A 17977-nucleotide genomic window follows, 5' to 3' on the forward strand; every position below is an offset into this window, starting at 1 on the left:
TAACAAAGTTGATAGCAGGCGCTTGTGACGTCAAGACCAGCGTCGGTCGCTGTGCCAACCACATCCCATCCACACACGAACCTAAACAGCCCGAAACCGGCCAGAGAGGGATGATCCCAAAGCAACGCCTGGACACACCTTCGGCCGGCCCATGGACTTAAAAAACACTGGACACTGAGATAAGACAGATTTTGCTGCTCGGAAACATGTAGCCTTGTTTTGGATCCAGAATTGTCCCTCCGTCGTCTGTTTTCACCTTGTTTTTGACCATTGTCGACGAATAAATTGTTAACCTGCTTTCGGCAAGTCTTTTTCAAACTTTTGGAACATGGAGTCAGTACAAAGGGTTAATATCAGAGATGAACGCGCGAAGTTCCGCCTACCGAGTTGGCGCGCGCGGTGGCAGCATCGGCAGAGCGGCACTTTGTTCAGCTGTCGCTGTTTCCGTGCGGCTTGTCTGGGGAGGCGAATTTCAACAGATTCAAACACCAGAATCACAGAAAATGAATTAAAGGGACGGCTTGAGGTGTATCGGCTGGGTGTTGCCTGCTCCGGCGGAGGACCCTGCCCTACCCTGGGCTTAGTGGGCCGCTGGGGGTCCTGTGGCGTGATGTGCCGGTTGGGGGGCTGCGGCTCGTGGGCCGGGTGGGCGGACGGGGGTGGAAGTGGGTGTGGGGTTGGTGGTGCGTCCCCTCTTGCCATCCCTGAAGGCCGGGAGATGGGTGCGCAGGTGGCCCAGGGGACCACCCTGGATCCTGGGGGGGGGACAATGGCTCCTTTGCTGTACGGGAGGAGGGATGGGCTGCGCTGACACCCCCCCCCCCCCGCCCTCCCTCCCCGGGCTGGCTGGGTGGGGGCCGTGGCCCTGGGTTGGTGCCTGCACGGCGTCCCCGCTTGTCTGCGTGGCTGTCACGCGCCTGGTGGGGCTCACGTGCAGCTGGATGTGATGGTGCGTGCTCGGGTGGGGGGTCCCGGTGCCGGGATTGGCGACGGGAAGGCATAGGGTCGGTCGCCAACGGGCTTACACTCACAAGGGATTCACACGATTACTGGGTTCTAGTTCACAGAGCTGATTTGTGTACACTCTACCCCTTTCAATCATTTAGCTTCTAGACTCCCCCACCCCCATCCCCCTCTTTCTCTGGTCAACAGGCCCCCCACATGGTGTCAACCGGCCCCCCACATGGTGCCAACCAGAACTAAATCTAGCTGACGATAGCAGCAACATATTAGTAATTGGTCTAGATATTCAATGTATTTCTTTTTGTAGTTTGTGTTTATCTTTCTTCTCTTGCGTTTCTTTTCTTCTGTTCCCCCATAACCCCTTCCTGTTCGCTGCTTTGTCATAATAAACAAGGTACCTGTATATTGAATGATCACAATGGGAGTATGTCAGACTCTCAATGTGAAACATTAAAAGTGTTCAGACCATCCGGGCACTTAGACTTCCATTCTCCGTGTCAAGCAGCTGAACAGGACAGGTTTAAAAATAAATAAAAAAATAAATAAAGGGACGTATTGCAAATATTACATTTAGATTAAAACGAGAACTTATAGATGTGTACCTTTCTAGATCAAGTTGTGATGAGAAAGGGCAAATATGGTCGCTTATAGAGTAGAGAGACATGGATCGAAATAGCCAAGGGGTGGGGGTAGGGGTGTAATTAATTATTAAAGTAGAAAAATATATAAGAAAAAAAATTCCACAATTAACCTGGTGGAAGAATTTTCACTATTTACTCGAGTGTGTGTGTGTGTGTGTGTGTGGGGGGGGGGTAATGCAGCGGCTTAGTGGCACACATACGGCTTTTTTTTTTTTTTGAGAAGGTGTTTTTGGTGTTCAAGTAAAGTACTCGGTGGCGTGCCTGCCCAGCCGCAATAGGTGTGCAAACACCCCAGTAATTTCGACCAACCACTAGAGGGCGACGTACGCACATCTCTACTCAGATTAGTCAAGAGGCACAGGCCGGATAGTGCTCGTCAGCAAATGACTTCATATTTCTCTGCGGCTCAGTAGCAAATGCGCCACGAACTGGTACCGGTCCCCGACCCAATGGTTGGGAATCCCTGTCGAGTTGCTGAGCCTATTACATGACCGTATTATGCCAAAAAGATGACACAAAAATCATCAAATTTAAACTCAGAACACTATGACTGATTACCTGCCCAGAGAGCATGAGTGCCCTCTAGTGGAGAAAAACCATTGTTATCCCTGCCATAGACCTACCGTATATTGGCATCGATTTGATATCGTTATAAGATTTTTGGAGTTGCACAATATCGGGATATTGATTGGAAAGTCATTATCGGACGACGCTAATGAAAATGTTTGTAATGATATGAAGATATTTTTGACTATCTCATATTAGGAAGTACATATTAAAAAAAAGTTCGATTTTAATCTGATTCTTTAATGTGGTGTTCCAAAACAAAAAAAATCCACATATATTAAAACACAAATTCAGAAAAGAGACTTGAAAAAATTCTCATGTATTAAATTATTACGTTTATAAAACCAAATATACATTACATTTCAGAGCACTGAATGGAGCAGTGTCTATGCTATCTCATATTAGGAAGTACATATTTAAAAAAGTTTGATTTTAGTCTGATTCTTTAATGTGTTGTTCCAAAACAAAAACATCCACATATATTAAAACACAAATTCTGAAAAGAGACTTGAAAAAAATTCTAATTTATTAAATTATTACATTTATAAAACCAAATATACATTGCATTTCAGAACACTGAATGGAGCAGTGTCTAAGCACTTCAACATAGACAAAGAAATCTAGTTGTACATACTCTGTTTTTAATGACAATATTCATGCAGTAGAAATACATCGAACATACTGCAGAAAAAATAACAAATATATACAACATTTTAGCTTGTTGGGGGTAGTAACATACAGTACCTGGATTGATGCACCTGACAAAACAAAAATTTTCTTTTTAGTTTGAATCCAGGTTTCCACACATATTGCACCTTAGCCTAATCAGATCAATTTCTCATGTTTTGCCAACAGAATTCAAGAATTTAAATGACATCATGTCAGTCGCTTTTAATATTTTGGCACATTCATAAAGAACTGACAGACAGTTGGCCGGCGTTTGTGGATTGCAAGCGACATCGAAATGAGAGTTTGTCTCCTCAGGTGTGCGACTCTCCCGTGTCCTGGCTGCTTCTGGACGCCTTGGGATGGATGACAGGAAGAACAGAGACAAGACAATCAGTCACCGCTGGACAACTTTATTGCTCGTTCATTATCAGCAAAGGCTGGGCGGCTCCTGTCAGAGCCGTGAAAACGCTTCACCTTCACGTAATCAATCGTTGAGGTTTTATCCTTTTCTACACGGCAGTTTCTACACGGCAAGATTTTGAGTGTTTTATTTTGAAGTCGAAGTCATTTAAATAAATCGATTAAAATCAATGAATAAATGAGTTGCCAACTCATTTATTTGATAATCGATTTTTGCCGCCACACCATTTGGGTCTTTGTTTGTGTGTAATGTGAGGCGCACCAATGATTATAGCAAGAGAGAGAGAGTTCACTGCTGCAAGTGCAGCTGCTGTTGGGTTGCTGAATCAATAATATTACTAAGTGTCAAGAGTTAGATTGTCTTTAGCAGGGGTCCCCAAACGTTTTCCTGTGAGGGCCACATAACTTTTCCCTTCTTTGATGAGAGGCCGGGGTCAGTTTGTAACAGAAAAAGTGTGACGATTGCAGGAGTAAAAATGTAAAAAATTATTGTTTTTTTCAGAAAGCCACAATCAAATAACCCTTTCTGGATTCTTTATGGAACAAAAGTAAATAAAATAATATAATATAATATAACATAACAGGGGTCCCCAAAACAGGGGTTTTGCTCCACGGACCGGTGTTATTTGGGTCTTTTTTTCACGGACCGGTGTTATGACAAATTTCCCAACCCATCAAAAATTGCAACGATGCGGTTCTGCGCATGCGCGTAACGTTAAACATGGCCGCAAATGCAGTGATTCCAAAGTAAACACTACAAACTTTCTTTAAAGAAAGGAATATTAACTTGGATCATGGAAGGACATGTAGAAAAGTTCTCCTCAGATACATCCTGCCATGTTCGCTGCACACAACAACTGCACACCGCTCTCTCACCATTAACGACTTCGCCTTGTCGTTAAGCATTAATTAAGCTTCACAAAGATACGATGTTGGAAATTGTAGCAAGGTTTTCAATGCTCTCGTAGCGATGTCAGGATATTTCGGAATGACTTTAATCCAGAATCTCGGTAGAGTTGTTGTTTCAAATGTACGTTTAAGGTCGCCGTCATTTGCGATCTCTACAAGCTGATCCTCCTGTTGCACTGACATGCTCGAATCACTCGGTTTATTCACAAACGGGTCACGAATTCACTCCTTCACAGTTCGTGGGTCTTCGAAGTTGTAGGCTCATCTTCTGGCTCGTCAGGTGCCCTTTTCGCCATAAAAAATATCTCCAAAGACGTCTGTTTTCCAGTCATCTTTGCTCGTGTGGGGGCTAATTATTTCCGGGAACAAATGTGATGCGCCCGCGGCCTTGTACAGGGTCCCCCCAGGATCGATAAATCTAAATTCAAGACTTTTAAGACCTTTTTTAATGCCATTTCAACTGAAAATCAATACTTTTCTCGCACCCATTATTTAAATAATATTGAATCATATTAAAAAAATAAAGCACTGAACATCAAATTTAACCTCAATTACTAAGTGTGTTTGACAAAAGAATGCACATTTACTGAAGATGCAATTAAAACACATTTAAATATAAGGTCTTTCAGATTTTTTTTTTCCAGGATAAAATGGATTTTACACTATTTTTGTAAAGCAACTTCAGAAATTAAATTTGCAATACAACAGGTTTGGTTTTTAAGAGGACCTAGTCAAGGTGGTAGGTTGGTGATTGTCAAGTTGGTCACCTTAACTGTAAAGTGCTTGGAGTTGGCAGTGAAAGTTTAAAAAACAGTCACTAAATGGCAGTAGTTTACCATTAATTACCACAAAATAAAAAAGCCACACATGACCATTTCCCTTGGTAATTATTTTTTTCTAATCACATTACAAGAAGTATACAAAACACATGTTAATCCTTTGTTAGCTATTGAAGACATTTCTTTTAATCAGGTAGAGAAAATCCATACTCTTATTCAATCAAGAAAAACATTTAAAAATACCAGGAGGTGTTTTACTATCACCTACATTATAATTTGCCTATCACCATGCCATGTTATTCAGATCAATGTTACCCCGCACGCGTTCCAATAATAGTGTCAACCGTCTTGTGTATCTGAGGGTGATGGTGGATCTACGACTCCGGTTTATCCATGCTAAGGCTAGTGCACCTGCCAATACCCCATTGAACATGGCTAACTCTTGAGTTAAAACTACGAAATTCACATTCATTCGAAAGGCAAACCATGCAGAAATACATTATTGTATCTAACACATTTTAATTGGAGAAATTGGCAACTTACTTTGAAATGTTAAGCAGGTCCACTGCCTTCGCATGACCCATAAACTGCGACCCAAAGTATCTGGATGGGACTTGGTCGCCGATCCAGTGCCTCACATGCTGGTCCAACTGTTTGTACTTGGTTGTATTGTTGAGGCTTTCGTCGAACATAACAACTAGCATCTGAGCAGTTCCTTACGTTAGCACACAGTACTGTGCGATTGCCTGCTGTTGTCTATGTTGATGCTAATGATGCTAACAGCGCGCACGCACGAGGTGCATTATGATTTGTAGTGCAGTGCATCGTAAAAATTCTACGCGTCATTTTCGTTATGGATTTAAAAAAAAAAAAAAAAAAAAAACTTCGTCATGGATGTAATTTAGGTTGCATTGCGATGTTCTTCAAAATTAAAACCTCGGTGAAAAAATTCCAGACTTACGACAGCTAATTTAATACTTTTAATACCTTTAATAACGGAAAACTAAATTCAATGCTTTTTTAATACTTTTAATAACCCGCGGGTACCCTGTTTGTAATACTATTATTATCGAGGACAAGTGCCCATAGATATATTATATACAGTGCCTTGCAAAAGTATTCGGCCCCCTTGAACCTTGCAACCTTTCGCCACATTTCAGGCTTCAAACATAAAGATATAAAATTTTAATTTTTTGTCAAGAATCAACAACAAGTGGGACACAATCGTGAAGTGGAACAAAATTTATTGGATAATTGAAACTTTTTTAACAAATAAAAAACTGAAAAGTGGGGCGTGCAATATTATTCGGCCCCCTTGCGTTAATACTTTGTAGTGCCACCTTTTGCTCCAATTACAGCTGCAAGTCGCTTGGGGTATGTTTCTATCAGTTTTGCACATCGAGAGACTGACATTCTTGCCCATTCTTCCTTGCAAAACAGCTCGAGCTCAGTGAGGTTGGATGGAGAGTGTTTGTGAACAGCAGTCTTCAGCTCTTTCCACAGATTCTCGATTGGATTCAGGTCTGGACTTTGACTTGGCCATTCTAACACCTGGATACGTTTATTTTTGAACCATTCCATTGTAGATTTGGCTTTATGTTTTGGATCATTGTCCTGTTGGAAGATAAATCTCCGTCCCAGTCTCAGGTCTTGTGCAGATACCAACAGGTTTTCTTCCAGAATGTTCCTGTATTTGGCTGCATCCATCTTCCCGTCAATTTTAACCATCTTCCCTGTCCCTGCTGAAGAAAAGCAGGCCCAAACCATGATGCTGCTACCACCATGTTTGACAGTGGGGATGGTGTGTTCAGGGTGATGAGCTGTGTTGATTTTACGCCAAACATATCGTTTTGCATTGTGGCCAAAAGTTCAATTTTGGTTTCATCTGACCAGAGCACCTTCTTCCACATGTTTGGTGTGTCTCCCAGGTGGCTTGTGGCAAACTTTAAACGAGACTTTTTATGGATATCTTTGAGAAATGGCTTTCTTCTTGCCACTCTTCCATAAAGGCCAGATTTGTGCAGTGTACGACTGATTGTTGTCCTATGGACAGACTCTCCCACCTCAGCTGTAGATCTCTGCAGTTCATCCAGAGTGATCATGGGCCTCTTGGCTGCATCTCTGATCAGTTTTCTCCTTGTTTGAGAAGAAAGTTTGGAAGGACGGCCGGGTCTTGGTAGATTTGCAGTGGTCTGATGCTCCTTCCATTTCAATATGATGGCTTGCACAGTGCTCCTTGAGATGTTTAAAGCTTGGGAAATCTTTTGGTATCCAAAACCGGCTTTAAACTTCTCCACAACAGTATCTCGGACCTGCCTGGTGTGGTCCTTGGTTTTCATAATGCTCTCTGCACTTTAAACAGAACCCTGAGACTATCACAGAGCAGGTGCATTTATACGGAGACTTGATTACACACAGGTGGATTCTATTTATCATCATCGGTCATTTAGGACAACATTGGATCATTCAGAGATCCTCACTGAACTTCTGGAGTGAGTTTGCTGCACTGAAAGTAAAGGGGCCGAATAATATTGCACGCCCCACTTTTCAGTTTTTTATTTGTTAAAAAAGTTTAAATTATCCAATAAATGTTGTTCCACTTCACGATTGTGTCCCACTTGTTGTTGATTCTTGACAAAAAAATTAAATTTCATATCTTTATGTTTGAAGCCTGAAATGTGGCGAAAGGTTGCAAGATTCAAGGGGGCCGAATACTTTTGCAAGGCACTGTACACAAAACAAGATGAACTGCTAGCAGTCCAATCAATGGATTTCTATGACGAAATTCTAATCTATCCTGTAGTATTACCTCTCCAGTAGACAGGGAGATTGGTGTTTTAAACAGGGGCACAGGGTTAATTCGGCCAGAATGCGGTCTTTAATAAATTATTATTTCTGTGCGGCCCTGTAGCAAATGCGCCACGGACCGGTACCGGTCCGCGGCCCGACAGATGGGGACCCCTGTAATATAATAAAATAAAACCACTATTAAATAGATAATAACCAAATAACCCTCTCTGGGTTCTTCATCGAAAAAAGCCAGGAAATAAATATCACTATTGGAAAAAAATAAAACAAAAATCAAAATTCTCTCTGGTATTGTTCAGGGGCCGTAGTTTGGGGACCCTTGGTCTTTAGTGTTGTTAGATCCAGTGTGCCCATATAAGAGGTGAGTAAATGAAGCCAATTGCACAGTGTATCGCAAAAGTGAGTACACCCCTTGCATTTCTGCAGATATTTAAGTATATATTTTCATGGGACAACACTGACAAAATGACACTTTGACACAATTAAAGGTAGTCTGTGTGTAGCTTATATAATAGAGTTAATTTATTTTCCGCTCAAAATATAGTCATTAGAATCTAAACCCCTGGCAACAACATTTTGGAGGGAAAATGACAAGCAATACTCAATTTAGACATTTAGGGATGTACGTTCTTTTCATAGGGGTGTTCTCACTGTTGTTGCCAGGGGTTTAGATATTAATGGCTATATTTCAAGTTATTTTGAGGGGAAAATAAATTAACTCTATTATATAAGTTGCACAAGGACTACTTCTCATTGTGTCAAAGTGTCATTTTGTCAGTGTTTTCCCATGAAAAGATATACTTAAATAAATGTGAAGGGTGTACTCACTTTTGTGATACACTGTATTGTTAGTGTTCTTTGTTGATGAGACGTTACTACTTAGCACGAAGCGCTAAGCTAGTTTACGAGTATGCTAATTAGTGTCTTACATGTCCGTTTGTATTGTGTTCTGAAGAAGCATATTAGCACTTGAGGTATTGTTAGATAGCAAAGTTGTCACATTTCTTTTTAAAGAGAAACCACACACATAAATCCATTCATATAACAGGTTAGTCCTTCAACAAGAAATCCCATTCAAACTGTAAATTGTCATACAAGAGAGTGTGCTTTGAAATTGGATTTGGATTGTATTTATGAACAACTTTGATAAAGAAAACGGATTCATTATAAAAGGACTTTTGTCTGATTTGTGTTACTTGTGTTACATTGTTACTTACAACATGCCTAAAACAACTTCAAGTTAAATTGTGAAGGTAATTGAAAAAAAATCGACATTTATCCGATTAATCGTTTAATTAGTTGTCTGATTAATCCATTATTAAATAATCGTTAGTTGCAGCCTTACATTTAAATGATTAACTTATTGGAATGATTTAGCTTATTTGCTTAGGCATAGACTTCACTACAGTTGACGAGACAGGTGCTACTGACATTGCGCCACGGCTTCCTGTCTGGGGCCGGGCCAGGCAGAGCGTGGTGGTGGCTTTCACTGCGATAAACTCAAACAAACGCTGCGTTCTAACGCCAGATTTAGGTGGAAACAGGATGAAAGTTTTAGTGCGTATAGCACCATGCATGCACTCTGAAACGTCGTGAAAAAAATGAATGGAAAAAAATAGCCTAACTTTAGCTTGAAATATTTACGTAAAATGAATGATAACTGCCCATTTTTTTCCTTTAAACCAATAATCTAGACTGTTTTATATTCATATCTGTGGAAATTCCGGGATTTACGCATTTATTTAAGGATTTTCAACTTAAAAAGCTCTTTGTTTTGTGATGGCCACCATGTTGGCTTTTGTATCCATACACAATAGCGTAACTTTACATTCAAATAATCAGGTAATTTTCGGTCAACTGCTCGTTTTTTGGCAAAAACTAGTAATTTAGACATTTCTGCGTCCATACAAAAAAAAATTCAGCTTTTACGTGTTTTATTTTATGTAACAATTCATATCTGAAAACGATGAGGGCCAGGCAGCCGGCAAGATGTACTGAGGAAATGGTGACATCAGAAGTTGTGATGATATAAAGAAAAATGCAAAATTAGCTTCTGTTGAACAAAATTAAGATGATTCTGCATGCTTTCCTCAAGTGTTAAGTTTCCAATGTGTAAATCGAGTGATTTACTAGCTGTTCAAAACGTATGTCAAAATTGCACTAAATAAAAAACAATTTAAGTCGCTATTTAAGGAAAAAACTTAATATGATATGTTACATATTGCTATTGATTCTGAAAATATAGGTGATATTCTCTGCATTTGGTGATTTTTGTGCATCTAGCGTAAAATATGAGAATTTTATAGCCATTTTAAATTTTGTTATACTTAAACAAATAATAATCGGGATTTTATGAGGGAACGACTTTAAATGTTTTGATGCCGCTGCTCATGGAGACTCATATGTGCCTAAGGGAGGTATTTGAAGTTTTTGAAAATAGGCCACCTACGGATCGCCCACGTGGCCCGTGTTCCGTCAACTGTAATTAAGTCTATGGCTTAGGAATCACTTCGATATTCTGTCAAGTCTCAAAGCTTGTAATTGAATAATTCGTCTATTTTGGTTTGAAGCAGACATTTTGATTGAATTCTAGGGGATTTAAATTGAAATTCTTACATGCTGTATGCCGGTCAGCAAGTTGACCTCAGCGCAGGTTTTCTTTGACGGTACGCTGAACCTGGACAGGAAATTTCTGTACTCGTCCCTCACCTAAAATAAAAAAAGAAACACGTTTGAAATGTCGCTCTTTGGGCTTTGAATGAAGGGGTTGGTTGTCACATTTTTCACTCTTTCGTGTGCAGTTTATAACCATTTGTTAAAGAGAAGCTTCATATCCTGGCTTGGATTTATTTATTAGTGTTATTATTATTATTTTTTTACCGTGATGAATTATCTGTCAGAGTCGGCTTGACAGTTTGTGTTGAGTTTGGTTGTCACTTATACCGTATTTTTCGCACTATAAGGCGCACCTGACTATAAGCCGCAACCCACCAAATTTGACACGAAAACGTCATTTGTTCAGAGATAAGACACAGCTGTACTCAGTTTATTATGGGATATTTACACCAAATATTATTAACCGTTAACACTTTATTTGATAGCGGCATCATACGACTGTCATAAGACCAAATGAACCACCATGAAGCTTTGAACCAATTGGCTGCAAAGCTTCATTGCTTCAAAAGCTTCATTTGGTTATCCCTGCTCCCTTGGGTTTAATAGGCAACCTCCGCTGCCACCTGCTGTCAACACTGTTGTTGTCCAACATGCCTTCTAGCATGCAATGCAGTGCTACAGATGTAAATAACAATCAAAATTCATGTTCTGTGCTAATTATTTCTTCAGTTACTGTTCTAGTTGTTTCATTAATTGCTAGTTATGGTATTTGTTAACACTTTCTTTTACAGTGGCACCATAAGACTGTCATTAGACAATCATAACTATGACATGACACTGTCACGAGCATTAATGAATGCTTATAACAGATGTATTTTAATGTTATCCAGCAAATGATCTCACTTTTGAATGGATGTAAAAGATCCGAGCTGGACATAAATGGAGTTAGTAACATAATTTGCAGGATGACACTTAATGACATCTGTCATAAGAATACAGTAATGCCCATGATAGTGTCATGTCATAATTATGATGCACGTATGCAGTGTTGTTATTCTTACTTTAAAAAAGTAATTAATTACAGTAACAAATTACTTCTCCCAAAAAGTAATCGCATTAGTAACTAACTAATGTAAGAGTAATTGTGTTAGTAACTCAGTTACCTGAATGCAAGGGTAATTTGTTACTTGGCAAAGTAACTGGTGATAATTTTCATGTTTTTTTCTTTCTAAAAAAAACAAAAAAAAACAAAAAAAAAAACATAGGTCACACTATGTGAAGTTTAAAGGGTTTTTGGGACAATTGGCCCTAGCCAAATTCTTTACCCTAAATTTAACTAGACACAGGGGTTTAGGGGTCTACTTGAGACATGTGAAAGTTTTAAAACTGTTTCATCATTTAAAGATAGATTCAAGTCAAGATTTTGCCGATTTAGGAGTATTATAGATAAAAAGTTACTTAGGTTCGCAAGGAAGGTTCTCTACAACACAGCCTTCCTGAGAAGTCTACTGCTTCAAGATGGCAGCTGTTTACTAACGCTTCTAGTTCTCTATACATGATGCTAACGCCGCCGTGTCTGTCATTTTGCATCTAGTTCTATATACTGTATAGGCCAACGTGATATCTACCGTAGCACCATGTGGGCATAGTTTGTAAGCTATCGGCTACAGTCAGGTATTATTGGAGCCACCTAGCATCGCGTTTGCAATGGCATCACAACTCCCTTGCCTCTTCCCCACTCCTGCTCTGTCGTCTCCGTGATTCCGTCTCCCTCCGACTTTTCTCGCGTCATTCAACCAACATAGTACCGCATAGTAACGCACGCCTTTCCATCCTCAGTAACGGTAACGGCGTTGCCCAGTGCAACCTAGCAACACCAGTCCCCCAGGCCCTGAGTCCACAACCAGAATGGCGATGCAACTTACTACGAAGCTGCGCAACCTTGAGATGAATGTTCGTCAGGAGTGAGCAAGGAATGAAAACTGCGACGAGGATTAAGTCGACAAAAGGAGGGTGGCGGACACGACCTACCATCGGTCCTCAGCTATTCCCTATCTTCTGGATCGAACTAACTACTGAATTATGAACTAATCTACTGGATCTAATCAACATAACGAGCACATTGCCACGATCGACAATGGACTATTGGGAAAATAAACAATCAGAGGGGATGGTTATTAAAAAAAAAACAAAAAAACAAAACTTGTAATCACTACGAAATCTGAATGTCAAAACTTGTTATTCGATATTTTCTGCATCCTATATGGTATACGGGGGGCGGGTTTCAATAAACTTCGGCTTCTCCCGTCTGCCCTTTTCTTTTTGGGTTGAATTAATTGTAAACACATATAAATGCTGTATGTTTGTTTGGATTTGTCATGCCTGAAGGGAAAATGAATAAATAAATAAATAAATAAATAAAATAAATAAAAGATGAGAAAAGTAATTAATTAGATTACTCACTCCTAAAAAAATAACGCCTTTAGAAACGCCGTTATATTCTAACGCTGTTATTTACAACACCTGTCTCATGACACCGTTGTCAATTTAAGTATTACCTATTAACCCAACTAAATCAACAAATAAGCCGCACTGGATTGTCAGCCGCAGGATTTAAAATGAAGGTAAAAAGTAGCTTATAGTCCAAAAATTACGGTCATTAAAATGATAACTTCTTTGTAATTAATTATCTTTTTAAAAATTTATAATGTTGCATGACTAACAAATATTAAATAATTTGAAATTTTTTTTAACTGTTAATGGTGTGACAATCAACTGCAACTTTTTGGAGGGCTTAATTCTAAGCTAACAGCTAGCATTTCACTGGTAGCGAGAAAATGTGAATCAAAACTTTAGTTTTGTCCTTATACTTTTCAGCGGTCACACTTTCTTTTTTAGAAATTAATTGTGTAAAGACCCATAAAAAGAAGAGTGAAGACCTTAGTTTTATTAATTGACCCCTATAAAAAAAGTAATTACCTTAAATCAGTCCTTTACAGTAAAAACATGGATTTTTTTTTTCTCGGCACAATTATGGTCATCAATACTGATATTGTACAACACCGCCATCTGGTGGTCGAGTTATGGCAAGTGTGACAACCAACCCAACGGACATTGAACCCTTTTTATGCAATGACTGACCTGCTTGGAGAACAAACAGTGCATCACAAACAACATGACCCCCTGAAGGCTGGCAAAGATGGTGAAAAGATAAGACATTATCACGGTGCTCTTATCAAATTGGAAGCAGCCAAAAATCCACGTGGTGCCCAGTACACAGAGCTGGGCCACTGCCGTGACGGTAAATGCTCTGCAGGGGGCGGCAGAGGAGCATAGGAAGTGAAATCAGTATGGAGCCTATAGGACCGACTTTAGCATTTTTTACACTGACTTACTGAATTTTTTGTAAGGTGTTCAGGTCAGGGTTTAGACTTGAAAACTTCTGTGCCAACTTCCAAACGGTGATGACAAAGAAGAAAATGTTAATCTGGAAAACAAAAAGTGTCATGTTAACAAAGAGTGTCGAATGTGAACAAGGCCTGGGTGTGATAAGTAAAAATGGGTGAACGTCCAATGGGTGGGAGTCCTAGGGGATTATTATTCGCGGGCTCCTCCACACTTTTGCAGGCCTTTCAATATGATCGTCTGATATGTGGGGCGGGGGTAGTGTTAATGGAAAATTTTCTGCAGGCAACAACCATTCGAGCAATGGGAGTGGAGGTGTATCAGAGTAATTTTAACACTTAAATTATAGACTTCATAATGATATTGATGGGACAAATTCCCCAGACACTGCGCCATGCCTTCAAGTAGGGGGCCGTCCCACACTCCGCTTCAGTCGGTCGCAGTTATTTTCAAACACATGCAGCGATCCAACACTGGATTTAGGTTGGAGAAGTACGAAAGCTGTACCGCATACAAACAGGAAGGATTGTCTCAGGAGTGATTTGTTCGAGGATTCAAGGTATTTTTCGTACCATGCAAGCATTTTAAAACTTGAAAAAAAAAATCAATGGGAGAAATTAACCACTACGGCATTGGTGGTTTCGCAATACATACGCAATATAAATGCCAACTGCCCGGTTTTTTGCTTTTAACCAAGAATCAAGAATTTTACGTCCATATCTAAAAAGAATTCAGGGATTTAAGCATTTATTCACAAGAATTTTTTAACGTAAAAAGCTCTTTGTGGTGATAAGGCGGCGCCACAGTGGCTTATAGACTAGCAGCACATTTGACGTGTTAACGTAAAATAAATGCTAACTTCCCAGTTCTTTGCTCTTTTAACAAAGAATTGAGACTGTTTTACATCCATATGTATAAAGAATTCAGGGATTTATGCATTTATTCACAAGAATTTACAACGTAAAAAGCTCTTTGTGGTGATAAGGTGGTGCCACAGAGGCATAAAGACTAGCAGCACATTCGACATATTTAAGTAAAATAAATGCTAACTGCCCGTTTTTTTTGCTTTGAACCAAGAATCAAGACTGTTTAAGTTTTAAATCCATATGTATAAAGAATTCAAGGATTTACGCATTTATTCACAAGAATTTTCAACGTAAAAAGCTCTTTGTGGTGATAAGGCGGTGCCACAGTGGCTTAAAGACTAGCAGCACATTTGACATATTTACATAAAATAAATGCTAACTGCCCATTTTTTGTACTTTTAACCAAGAATCGAGGCTGTTTTACGTCTATATCTATAAAGAATTCAGGGATTTAACACGCTCTTAGTCTGAGTCTGTCTATTTCTGCAAATGAAGTCGAACCTCGTAAGTAAAATAGGTCTCTGTTAAAAACACACGTTTGAGACATTGATTGTTTTCTTATCATTTTACTTACAGCAATTATGGCACAAGCTGGGCCCAAAAAGCTCCAGATGAATTTCACGTTCAACCAGCAACTGCAAACACACATTTAAAAGTCAGTTGCATGGTGACCCTAATTGAAAACCACCACAATAACCATAACTTACTATCTTGGGGTGCCGTATCCTCTAGGGTTGACCGAAGCTGAGATGGCGACAATCATGGCCGGGATGCCATAGCCGACCGTCATCATGTAGGAGGTCCGAAAGTTGGTGTTGAAGACCAGGATGACCATCCGGAAGAGCTGTATGCCTTCCAAGCACATCCAGCAGAACGCGGCCAGGAAGAAGAAATGCAGCAGGCCGGCGATCGTCGCACAGGCGCTCTAAATGACAAACCAAGAGTTTTGGATCTCAATTATTCAGAGGCCCCTCCACACTTTCGCGGGTCCGTCAAGACGATGGTCTAGCGACGTCAATGTCGGCTAACGAATGTCCTATAAAAGGTCGATCACCTGATTCTCTGTACGAGTGATCCCCACGAGGAAAACGAAGGCGACGACAAACAGGCTGATGCACAGATGCAAATGGATGGTGGTGCGCGTGCTTTGGATGGAGCGGACGAGCGAGAAGGTCAGGATGCAGATGAGCAGGCAAATCAGGGAGAGGGACAATCCCAACGAGGTCAAGAGCTGCAACTCGAAAATCTCCTGTCCAGAGGAGAATAACGCTAGAAGAGACCTTTTTTTCAGTACTTGCCCAACTTATTGTGAAGTGTACCTCGACGTCATAGAGGGCCATGAGCACGGCAAATGTGCTCAAGTGGTTGCACGAGCACACGGTGGATTCAGAGTCGGACTTCACCGCCGTGCAGCCGTCAGCAGACCAGCTCCCTGCCCCCTGGGAGGTGTCCCAGAACACACATACGTGGTGGGAGTCGTTTACCTGCAAGACGACAATATGAGCATTAACAGTGGATCACAGTGTATGTAATATTTTTTGGTGGGATGCAATGCAATGTAGGGAGTCGGGCCAACAAATGGTAATATGATGTTTTAGCCTTACATACAGTGGTATTAAAAAGTATCTGAAACTTTTAGAATTTCTTACATTTCTGCATAAAATCATCATCAAATGTATCTTTGTCAAAATCACACAGATGAAAAACTGACTACTTTAACTAAAATCACTCAAACATTTTTCATATTTAAATGAGGATAGTATGCAAACAATGACAGAAGGAAGGGAAATAATTAAGTGAACCATAACATTTAATATTTTGTCTCAATCACTTCTGAGACAATCCTTCCTGTTTGTATGCGGTACAGCTTTCGTACTTTTTCAACCTAGTTCCGGCTTTAGATCGCTGCTAATAAATGAAGCGGAGTGTTGGACGGCCCACTTCAGGAAGGCGTGACACAGTGAATGGGGAATCTGACCTGTCAATCATTATGAAGTATACAGTATGCATAAGCACCTTGCACGGTGACTCGTTGTCTTCACAAACTTTTTACTACCAGTTCATAGCATCCAGGTGAGTTTAATTCATTCCAAATAAAGTGCTGTTTTCCTGCTGAATGTATATTATCATGAAGACGTTGATGTCCTTGTAGACTCTACAATTATATGGCTGTCTCTCAATGTTCATTCGAAATTGTTGGAAATATTTTATCTTTATCAATGGATTTATATATGGACTAAAACTTTTGAAGTTTATAGACAAAAACATTTTAAGAATTGTTTGCTATAACTAGGTGAAATTTGTCTGCGTTTTCGTTTACTCAAACTAGACGAAGACGAGCACATTTTGAATTACCTAAAATATGACAAAGACTAAAAAGTATTTTCATTTAAAAGACAAAGACGAAAATGAAAAGGGCTGCCAAAAACAACACTGAACAGCAGGATGCTTGTATGGAAATTAATTGTAGTCACTTTTAATAGGCAACTTAGAGCACACTTCTTTGAATTTATATAATTTAAAAACATGCTGTAATGAATGTTCATGTTTTAGCACCACTGACGGTGATAGGCATCCAATTTTTCAGCGTTAGTCATTGATTTACGAGTTATTGCTGACCTTTTTCAGGTGGTAAAAACCTAGCTCGACCGGATCTCTCAGATGATTGGTGTTAGTGTTTGTGACGGAGACAGTCGCTACTTTGGAGTTGATGACCAATCTTTGGTCGTCTCGTGGATTCATCCCGCCGTAAAAGCCGTCGGTGAAGGTCTCCAGGTTTGCGTAGCTGAGCAAGGCCGCGCTCGCGAAGCCTGTCGCAGTGACAATGTGAGCGCAACGATCAGGCAGACGTCTTTTCAAAATGGGTCATTTGTTGAATTAGCTGATCCCCACCTGGATACTGGGAAGGATCTCCTGCAACCGTTTCCAACTGCATCTTCAACGTGACTGCGTTAGTTATTAATTGCAGTACTCCTTGGGGTGACGTGGGTTTTTTGTATGAAAGTAGGTCCAGTTCTAAATGACAATTAAGCGATGTTGATTTGAAGGCCTTGTTTTATACGATTATATATACTTCAGTGTTTACCTGTGTATTTAGCAAATCTCCTCATTGTTGGGGCTTTGATGAGAGGTCCCATCAGTCTCAGCGCGCTCTCCGCCAAGTTCAGGAAGACTGAAACCTTTCTGTTGTCGTTAAGGGTTTTAGTGGCCAAAATCAGGTCAATGATCGCCAGAAATTTCTGCCAATTTGGAATAATTTTTGGGTAAATTTAAAGTATTTGCACAAAGAATGCACCTATTTAATGTGAGACAATTAATTAAAGGGAATGACAGG

At 40.0% G+C, this 17977-nt stretch overlaps 1 protein-coding gene across 3 annotated transcripts in view; it reads right to left on the bottom strand.

Annotated features, from left to right (window-relative positions):
* Positions 1–2545: 2545 nt before the first annotated feature.
* LOC130904874 (adhesion G protein-coupled receptor E2) overlaps positions 2546–17977 on the bottom strand; it is a 57384-nt gene continuing 41952 nt past the window's right edge. For all 3 annotated transcript variants that reach the window (XM_057817961.1, XM_057817962.1, XM_057817960.1), the window contains 11 exons: positions 17729–17882; positions 17536–17658; positions 17263–17453; positions 15963–16127; positions 15698–15892; positions 15351–15568; positions 15218–15278; positions 13768–13859; positions 13514–13682; positions 10373–10465; positions 2546–3193 (listed from right to left, as the gene is read on the bottom strand). In XM_057817961.1, coding sequence (XP_057673944.1) covers positions 3152–3193; positions 10373–10465; positions 13514–13682; positions 13768–13859; positions 15218–15278; positions 15351–15568; positions 15698–15892; positions 15963–16127; positions 17263–17453; positions 17536–17658; positions 17729–17882 — 1503 coding nt within the window. In that variant the 3' untranslated portion in view covers positions 2546–3151. The remainder of the gene's footprint in view (positions 3194–10372; positions 10466–13513; positions 13683–13767; positions 13860–15217; positions 15279–15350; positions 15569–15697; positions 15893–15962; positions 16128–17262; positions 17454–17535; positions 17659–17728; positions 17883–17977) is intronic.

The sequence above is a fragment of the Corythoichthys intestinalis genome, chromosome 16 (assembly GCF_030265065.1).
Source record: "Corythoichthys intestinalis isolate RoL2023-P3 chromosome 16, ASM3026506v1, whole genome shotgun sequence".
Lineage (NCBI taxonomy): Eukaryota > Metazoa > Chordata > Actinopteri > Syngnathiformes > Syngnathidae > Corythoichthys > Corythoichthys intestinalis.